Source organism: Polyergus mexicanus, unplaced genomic scaffold (assembly GCF_030449975.1).
Source record: "Polyergus mexicanus isolate NDT 795.1 unplaced genomic scaffold, iyPolMexi1.0 SCAF_1, whole genome shotgun sequence".
In the NCBI taxonomy this organism is placed as follows: Eukaryota; Metazoa; Arthropoda; class Insecta; order Hymenoptera; family Formicidae; genus Polyergus; species Polyergus mexicanus.
Window position 1 is genome coordinate 1815098 of NW_027223321.1, and position 10575 is coordinate 1825672.

A 10575-nucleotide genomic window follows, 5' to 3' on the forward strand; every position below is an offset into this window, starting at 1 on the left:
GAATATTAAGAGTTTCTTTTATATCTCGTGCAATGCTACCCAGAACTCTAAATGAAAAATCGGAATTGCGATTATCTTAAAAATATATTTACATATCACGATTCTGTTATCATTCACCCAACAATATTTGAGCAAGAAAGTAATCGTGCGAGACGCTCCAGCGATCTCTTTTTCTAAGCGCGATCACGATTAGTATCGAGAAATTATTTGATATTATATATATATATATATATATCGCAATCTCGAGGAGTCAGACTAAGAGAGATACTGTAATTATTATATATTTATTATATTAATTTTTTGAATAAAATGGAAGAAAAAAAGACAGTAATCGAAAGAATAGAGAAGAAGGAGCTCCAAAATATTTTCGTATCCCCCTCGGAACTTAGAAATATCTTGATACGTGATAGAAAAAATTGATTTCTGAGAAACAGAAATCTATCTTACTATAATTTTCCTATAGCTTTGTCCGTAATCTTTTATTTTTTAAAGAGTTTTAATCATTAGCAGTCTTAATTAATTCTTTCACGTTCATATGATCGCCTGTTAATAGGTGTATACTGTCAGGTTTTGGCAGAATGTCATACAAAAAAATCGAGACATTTCTTGCAATATTGGTTAAACAAAGTTAAAAGTTTTTTTTTATATCTTGGGATGCTATCCTTAAAAAATCTATTCCTTCCAATACTAGAATACATCTTTATACAATTACTACAATATACGAAAGATTGTGAATTCCAGAACGCAATAATCTATTCTATTATAATTATTATATTTTCCGTTTTTTTCCCATTTTCCATTTTCATTATATATTATAGTTTTAATTTTGTTCTTGCAAATTCGAAGAAGTTTTCAATTACTAAGAGCGTTAATTAATTTTTTCACACACACACACACATATTTATAAAATTACTTAGATATTATCTCTAGTTTTATCAAAAACAAATAAATTTTGAACTGTGGAATGCGCGGCTCAGCCATGACAGCCTTTTATTGATATAAAGTAAGCTAAAAATATCCTTTAATATAATAAATCATGTACAACATTAAAAATTTCTTAATTTTATTATAATTTTTAATAACACTTCATTTTTCCTGTGTTATTGATGACATCTCATGAAAGACATAGGATTTGTTGGGCAATCTTTTCGAATTAGGAGTGCTACTACTTATTTTGGCTCGTTTATTATTTTTCAGTTTTGAAATATTCTTCTTCTCAGTTTGATCAATACGTGTGATCGTTCTTCTCTTCTTTTTTACTTTCTGTGAATTCATCGAATGCTCACTATTTGTATTGTTTGATTCATTTGGCAATTTTTTATGATTTTCTTTACTTTCATCAATCGATTTTTGCAAGAAATCTTTCTTACGATTATAATTATCTTCCATTTGTACATGCTCAATATTTGCTTCGCATATTTCATTATTAGATTTTTTCTGTCGTACATTGAATCTTACTCCATTTGCGACATTAGAAATATCCGCAATATTTCGATCACTATTTTTTTCTGTGCTTGACATTCCGTTTCTGAGTTTTTTTAAATCTGCCTGTGATTTTTTTGGACCGTTTGGCTTTGCTATTGTCTTCGTCGACTGTTTGCGTTTGCGCGATTTAATTCTTTCTTCTGTTCTCGAAAAATCATCTCTCGCTGTGACATTAATATCTTTAGATTTCTCTTTTTCAACGCTAGTTTTCGTTTCATTTTCACGGAAAGTAATTTTTTTATTTTGTACTTTATTTTTGCTTTTCTTTTGTCTCTTCTTATCGCCTCGATGTAAAAACTCCGCTAAAAATCCTATATTTCCATCATCTGATTTTTCGAAGACTCTCGCGATATCTTCGTTATCGTTTGCTATAATTTTTGGCCATACAAATTTAGTTTGCGATTCGCTAATCTGCAGGAATGCCAAGCTCAAATTTTCCATCAAGAAAGGTTTAAAATACTTGTTCAATTTTTTAATTAAAATTGGCGATGGTTTTTCGTTATCATCCGTATCCGAGGATAATTTGTAAGGTCTTGCTGCGGCAGACTCATAGTACAGATATAGTATAACATTATAAAATTTGTCAGAGTCTATATCTTTTATTTCTGATATTACGAATTCAATTAAAGTAATACCCAAAGTGCGAGTTACGCGAATATTTTTGATCCCTGAGAGTAAATCCTTTAAAAATTAAAAAAATTGTTTAATTAACTTCTCAGTAATTAAGATATATATGAAACATTTCTATTCCGATATAATCATCATAATAAATATAATATTTAAAAACATATGTATAAATTTTTAAAAATATAATTAAATTTAAAAAATATAAAACGATGAGTATATTTAACAAATAGAATAATTGATTTCCATCAATATCGATTAATGTTAACAATTTTTTTTTTATTTACCTGCAATTCTTCAAATTGTTTTAAGCGGCAAAGATAACTATCAACGTGATGCTTGCAGCTCTTCAAAAAGTGCTTTACGTTATTTAAATTATCGATAGGATATTGCGATAATATTTCTTGCACATTGGTGGACATAGGCAACACCCACTTTCCTAATTTTCCACGACCGTTTTCGTCTATCAGTATCTCTATTGCGTATGGATCGTTTTTTGTGACGGTGTTATTGATTTCGAAAACGAGTCTCGAATTTCGGTCGAATTCTCGACATCGCAATCCCACGAATCGGTAAAGTTCATAGCATAATTCCGTTTGCACGTCCGTTATATGAAATCTTGCGGCTTCATTGTCGTATATCAATGGCAATTTGTCAAATTCTAATTGACCGAATTTGGGTGTTACAATCATTGTTTCTAATAGAGAGACATGCGCTTCTAATAAAAGGATCTCGTCCAACAATTTATCTTTTTCCTCTCGCTTAGACAAATCTAAATGACCAAAAATATTCTGATGAAATTTTTCATTCGCATGACGATCAATGCTACATATAATGCATAAGACTTTTTATTGAAATTATGAGATTCTCGTCGTAAAATTCCATGATGTTAATACAACAAAAATTTTACATAAAAATTGAATTCAATATTTGATTATAAATTTATGATTGAGAAATAAATACCTTATCTCACATATTTAATTATAAATATTATAGATAAACATAAAAATTATTTTAGAATCATATTTTATATAACAATAAAAGAAAGAATACCTGCACTGATAGAATTATTATTATTATTATTCTCCATGTCCAACGAATATATGATTTCTTTCGCTTTTGCCATTTAATAAAAATATAAAAAAAGTGATATTACATATCTATTTTCTACTAGGCTTGAATTAAATTTTGTATATGTCTAAAATAAGTAAACTCTTGCAATGCTTTCATTTGAAATTTAAAAATTATTTATTCCAAAAAAGAAACAAATTTTCACAATACAAATAAAACTTTCTAATTTCTAATTGTATATATAAAATTAAAATTACAATACGACAAATTAATGTCTCCTCACAATATCTATACAACGAATGTTAAAATCAAAATTCGATAATATAACACGTATTTATATATTTGACTTTCGAGAAAGGTGACGTTCAAAAACAGATATTCAGAAATAATACAATCTAAATTATATTGACAAGGTTTTTTTTTACATGTTTCTATTTTTCTTCTCACAAATCTGTCATATTATCTATCTACTGTAATATTGTAAACTTGATCATCGACGATCGTTCATGTCGGTGCTCTGTAATTATATTTCGGGAGTATCAAATTTTTATAAGCAAGATATCAATATTTATATGTAAATTTACTGTTTCATAGTATATATTTTCACAATATCAGATTTTATTTATAGATAGATAGAAAAGTTTTTCGTATTTCCACTTATTATATGAGAATTGTATTGCATTAAAGTTACTCACACTCGCCTAAATGATTAAGCTCAAGAGTAATTTACCAGTCATCGATAAGTGACAATCCATTGTAATTCGAATATATTCCTCTAGATAATTTAGGCCTCTTTAGATAATTTATAATTTGCGACAAAATTCAAGACACAAAATTCTATAATTTTATACGTCATATTTTTTAATGTATACTTGACAAGTCGCATGGAACTCATCCGTTTTTTGTATAATTAATTTTTTAACAGTGTTTAAAATTTTTTTACTTTTTAAACTTATATTTGTATCATATGTAAATTAAAATATTTGTTTATATACTTGGCATAAATATTTTTATGTAGAAGATGTTGTAGAAAAATTTTTTTAGGAATAGAGAAAAAGAGAGAGAATTCTGTCTCGAATTATAGATTATTTAAAGAGATCTTTAGACTCGCAATCTATATATTTGCATGAATCTCAAATTCTTAAATCATAAGTTTTATAATTAAGTACATTTTTAAAAAAATGTATATAATGAAAAAATAATGAAATATAAACTTCTTTTAACACATTTATAAATTGTTTAGATAAAATTTTTCATATATATACGTTGACAAACAAAGTAAAAAACATCTAACGTAATAAAAAATGACATCACATACATATTAGGCTACCTACGCACACATTCCCACAGATGCTACATAAATTATTTAAAACAGAGAACTCTATTGTCTGTATTTTTTATTTTTAAAACGGATGATAAATTAAATCGCAGCACAGTGATGTAGTTCCCCTTTAAACACTATTAACAATCGTATTATATACCAAAATACAACTATGTATCAATCATGTTTGTACCGAGTGGCATCGTGTGGGTTTTTCTTCCTTTGAAGCGCGAATGAAAGTACGATATCATGCGAAAGTATAGATGAGCGCCAAGATACGCGCCCATTTCATATATAAATAAACGAGGCACATTATCTCCTTAACTATAGATGTCAATTGAGTGTTATCAAGCCCGAACCTTTGAACCGCGGGAGAAATTCCTGGCGAAAAATCACCCTCGCCTCTTTCCTGCCGCGATAAAACTCACCCTACTCCGTCGTTCCGACCACTTAGACACCCGTGCCGTACACCGTAACGTCAATTATACCGGTCATTAAATCCCGATACGACTAGAAACCGCATCGGGTCGGGCCGACACACCTGACGCGGCCGCTAATCGAAAGAAGATGATCGCGGAAGGAAGAGCGACGCGATTACGAGCTGTAACATATAATGTGGCAATGACATTCAAATATAACAGCATCAATAAAGTCGAATTTACCCCTATATCGAAACACGAGAAATTAAATAACGCGCTAAGTGGTACGTTTTTCTTCCAAACGCCGCGTATACAAAAATCTGTATAATAAAATTTAATATATTTATAGCAAACGTCGCGATTCAGCCAATTTTGTCATAATAATAGTCTGCGATCGATGTAATTTTTTTTTTTTTTCGCAGCGATATCAAATCGTCTTACTATAATATTTTTCTATCTGTGCGCGACGAGAGTTTGTTTGTCAAACGCACATTCTCGGAAACAATTAATATTCCATTGTAATTGTATTGAAAATAAACACATCGAAGGAACAAAAGAATTAGATAACGCCAATGCATTTCCGTCATATATGCGTCTTTGTATATATAAGAGAGTCTTTTATACGCCTTATCGCGTGTTATTTATAACGCGTCGCATCTTTTTCTTTCGTCAGTATGTCCGCCTATTGTCCATCAATTACCGGTGCCGTATTATTGGGTGCATGCTGTAAATAAGCCGTATGAGAAATACGCTCTTCTCTCTCTCTCTCTCTCTCTCTCTCTCTCTCTCTCTTTCTCTCTCTTCTCTCTCTTATTAATTTTCGTACGCACAGCTGTTTGTGCTCGTGTCGCCGTTACCATACTCCGTCTCTCATCCCTTCGGCCGAGAGAAATTGACCCGACGACTTGTCTATGTCCGATATCGACGAGAATGATAAATCCAGATTGTAAACATGGCATACGACGTGCAACTCCGATCGAGACGAGGGAACGCTTAGATCAGGGATGTAACTTTCGTTCGAAAACGAGATTCAATAATACTATCTTCTTATCCTACAAAACTGCAATACGATGCATCTGGACATTTTAGGGGGAAACTTTAGGGGAGGAAGAGGAGATGAAAAAATAAAAAATATTATACGAAACATATAGATATTTTTTTATAAACCATAACACGATTCAACAAATTATACATCGATAAATAATCGATGAGATGGCGATCCCGTTAGATAAGGGGAAAAAAGAATACGAGCGCTATCTCGAGGAGCGGACTCGCTAGCTTGCTCCTTCGGGAGCAACGAGCTAATCTTTTCGCGTGCAAGAAAAATCAAGCGATGCCTGCGGCGAGGTTAATTAGAAAAAATCATGGGGAAGAAGATAACATTCTTTCTTTCTTTCGCTGAAACCCCTCGATCTTCTTTCTGCCTTAAGTCATCTCGTTCTCTTCCTCTTCCCCTTCCCCGCCCCTTTTCGTTAAATCGAAGGCAGAAGGGGAACCCTTATCGAATGAATAAAAGACTTTTCGTCTGCGGCGGCGACTGCAATAAAAGCTTAATTTATAAGACGATCTTCGACCTCTCGCCTCGGTAAATGGTTCGCTGCTATCTTTACGTAAGCGTAGACGAATACAATGTTGAAAACAACCGTTTGGAGAAAGGAAGGGGGAACGCGGATAAAATGACGAATTCATACTTTTTCCTCAAAAGTAAAATAGCACGTTTATCTCGCAATAATTATTAAATAACTAATAAGCGCAATACAAATGTCTGTTTCCAAGCGCGATATTGTATGGAGAAGAGTCTCAAAACCGGCAGATGGATCTTCTAAATCGACATATCCCATTTTCATTGCGATTAAATGGTATATATTTAACGAAGCTAATATGAATTTATTTAGTTTACTTATCAAAATAGTTTGTACATTCGTTGTTCATTTATACGCTAATTAATATCTATTGGTATTCAGATTCTTTGAAGTTTGAAAGTAATTTTTATTATAAAATTTATACTGTGTTTTTGTGATTTTCTATAGTATTCTTGAATATCGGTTTTAAAAATCCATTTGTTAAATCTCAATATCTATTTTAATTTGAAAAAAAAAAAAAAAAAAAAAAAATTTAATAAAGTTTAAAATAATAATATTATCAAAAGTGCAATATAATGATGATAAGAAACAGTCTCTAGTAAATATCCGCAGGTGTAAATTAGTGTATTTTAAATTTTCAACTTTAGAATCCGAAAACAAAATTATACATCGATTTTACTAGTTCTCCTCTATTCGTATAAAGAATGTGTTATCTAATCGAAAGTGAAATGACAGGAAACCATTAGAGGTTCACCTGTTCTCGGAATAACACACACGACCGTAATTTCGGATTTTTGTTTCCAAGTCGGAAAGTCGGCGTGAACCTTTAATTTCGATGTTTTCGGAGTCATCGGCCGCGCCTATGACCCTGAGAGAATATGAATGTCGATTGTGGCGCGGGAACGGGCTTCCGGTTCCATTGCCGAAGCCAAAGTTCGAACGATACGCAATCGATCCTTTAAACTGGTCACAAGAATTACATTGTTTAACACAGATAAATATATAATTGTGTTTTCGCGATTATATCATTGATTAGAGGCAAATTATTTGATCAATATACTACTTTTAATACCGCAATAAATAAATTTTACAATAATTATATTACACCTAACACCTTACAGTAACTCTTACATAAGTTTACGAGAATATTAATATATCGATTAGCCGCGTGCAATATTTTAATTGCTAATAATCGCGATTAATTTAAAAGAGAGACAAATAAGGAAGAATATCTCGTACGTTATCTTTTAATTTTTAATTTTGCTCAAAATTGCTTTTTAATAGAAGAATAAAATATAATTTTGCTATTAATATTTTAATATATTAGACAAAGATGTCGGCAAAATTGTCAGACAATTTTCAGGTGAAATTATGAACGTCATCGAGCGGTATGAGCCGGTACTTCCGGTCCACGGGGACCGGAACTGCGCGCATAGTCGGCTTGTCTGTCGCGGACATTCCCCTTTCCCTTCCTCAGTTACAGCGAGAACTCACCCAAAGCCATTTCACGCCCAGCAGAGCGCAGAAACGAGCGTTTACTCGAGATTTTGTTCATAAATCAGGACCTGCCTGAGAGTGTCCTGCCGAGCTACACCTTCCTCCCTCTCTCCCCTCTCCCCGCCCTTGCACCACCACGTTGCGTCCCGTCACACGGGCATTCCGCTGGTATTTACAATGGAATTCAAAAGCGAGATTGATGCGGAAATCAGTATTTCCACGCAACAGGAGAGATGAAATATTATGAATAAAATTACTACGGGAAGAAAAAGATAGCGTTAGCTCCGAAACAATCCTTATTTTTACGAGCACGAAGGGATGCGAGAATTAAGAGAGAACGGGAAAATGAAAAGTATATATTTTACAGAATTGATGTTTTAACGAAAACTATAGCCCACGATTATTTATATTAGTTTTTTCTTATACAAACATATATTTAATATTAATTATTACATATTACGCGATAAAATATAAATAACTTCATCACGATTCCCTCGTAATAACTCCCAAAAAGATTATTGTTCAATATTCTACGCGTTATAAAAATATTGCGAAAGAAACCGAAACATCTACGGGAGGAAAAAAAAAACAGGAAACATCTTTCCGTCAGTATGATAATGACGAAGACTCTATCTCGCGATTGCGGTTTCCGCCGCCGCGATATTTATGTTTCCTCGGAAAAAGACAATTGAGAGAGAGAGAGAGAGAGAGAGAGAGGGGGAACATTGAGGAAATATGGCGATCGTGATATTATTTTGATTTTGAGGAAAATCAACAGGTGACTGCCGACAGCCTGGTAGCGAGTACCGGGAGTTTAGAGGATCCGTTTTGCTCTCTCTTCCTTGTTCTCTTTTTCCCTTTCTCTCTCTCTCTCTCTCTCTCTCCCTCTCTCGTACTTGTTTCGGATCATTTTCGATGTTATCCTTATAGCATATGCCCGATACGGGGCAGATGGCTGAATGTGTTAAGTTAGCCTACATTGTGGGTCACCGGGCGATTTAAAGGGTCCTCGCGTTCGCCTCTAATAATCGTCTAATCATAGCGGACGAATTCGTTAGCGATGTGTGATGCGACGTCGAGCAAAAAACTGCCTCTTTAGCATCGCCGAATTATAATTTTGATAGGAAATTACGAAGTTCTATTGATGCGACTCGCAATCTAATATAGGTAGCAATCGGAATAATTATAGAATCTGCGGCTCGTGTCGCTAAGAGACGTGTAAAAAACCGCGACAAAAGCGAGAAGCTTGCAGAAAAAGAGGAAGAGAAGATGGAGCGGGTGTCTCTCGTATGATCGTACATTCCGCACCTGTACGTATACACATACGTGTATGTACCAGTACCAGTAGGAGAGATACACGTTGGTCCCTTATGTACGCTACAGCTGCCAGAAAGTCGACGATGTTCCGACGAAGAAAGAGAAAGAGAGAAGTACGTACAGGTGCGATCATTAACTCAATTGAAATTCGATAAGTAAAAAAAATATTCAAATTCAACTTTGTTTCGAAATGAAACTGTCTCTATCCTCTGTTCTTTCCTCTCGACACGTGCCAGGACGAAAGCGATAATTTTTTATTTCGTAACTTTTATCGATACTGTCCCGTTTACCGAACAGGTCGTATAATAAAAGATCGAGACTTATTGGACGATGTATAATTTCGCGTGTAAAAAGTCGAAAATTTCACAACAGGGAACTCGTTCTTTCTTTAAGGGACTTAGAAGTGCCACGTATGGCCTGGTGGCACGATGGCCAACGGAAACTCGGAAGGACCTCAAGGTAAAAGGTGCTCGCGCATATGTGAGTGTATATGTGCTCGTGTGGGACAACGTGTCATTAAATCGAAAAGGCACTTGTGCCGCCTGCACTTGCCGTCCAGGAAGAAGCACCTGACGGTTCCACCACGACAGGGTGGGTTTTTAACGGTCGAGAACATATACTGCCGAATAGTGATTCCAAAGGGTAGGCACCGAGTATAGAGGGAACGATCGATAGATGATCGATAATAAGACGCAGGTGCTTCCTCTCCGTACGTTCGTATTGTTCCCGCTCGTTCTTCTCACCCCGCTTCGTTTCTATTCTCTTCTTCTTCTTCCACTTCATTGTCTTTTTCTTCATCTTCCTCTTGTTCCGCCCTTTATGTTCTTGTTCCGCCTCTTATTCGCTTCGACCTTTTTCTTCTTTTACTTTGCTTCTCTTGTTTCTGTTGGATCATTCCGTTGCATTGTAACACTCTTCTACTCGTGATCTCTTTCAACTACTCCTTCTTCTTCCTATGTGCGTTCTTTCTATTTTTTTCTCTTATTGATGCCTATCTGTATTTTCATTACTGTCTCCATCTCCTTCGTTCATCATCGTACGGGTTTGTTAACTGTTTTTCCCTTCTACGCCGTATTCTTCGTAATATTCATTATATCGCATGTCTCTCGTGATATAGACGGTTTGTTTTAATATAACGTTACGATTCTTATGTCAAGCTTTATATTTAGAGAGACAGTTTATTAACGCTAAAGTTATATAACTTATACAATAATCGATTATCGAAGTTTATAGCATATCATTAATTTTTTCCGTTGAA

The 10575-nt window shown here is 33.9% G+C and overlaps 1 protein-coding gene across 1 annotated transcript; it reads right to left on the reverse strand.

The window, feature by feature from the left end:
- Positions 1-1086: 1086 nt before the first annotated feature.
- LOC138938970 (putative histone-lysine N-methyltransferase 1) lies at positions 1087-3199 on the reverse strand. The gene is made up of 3 exons (XM_070306397.1): positions 3163-3199; positions 2397-2881; positions 1087-2166 (listed from the first exon to the last, which is right to left on the reverse strand). Exons 1-3 carry the CDS (start codon positions 3197-3199, stop codon positions 1087-1089), a joined length of 1602 nt encoding a protein of 533 aa, XP_070162498.1.
- Between the last annotated feature and the right edge of the window lie 7376 nt (positions 3200-10575).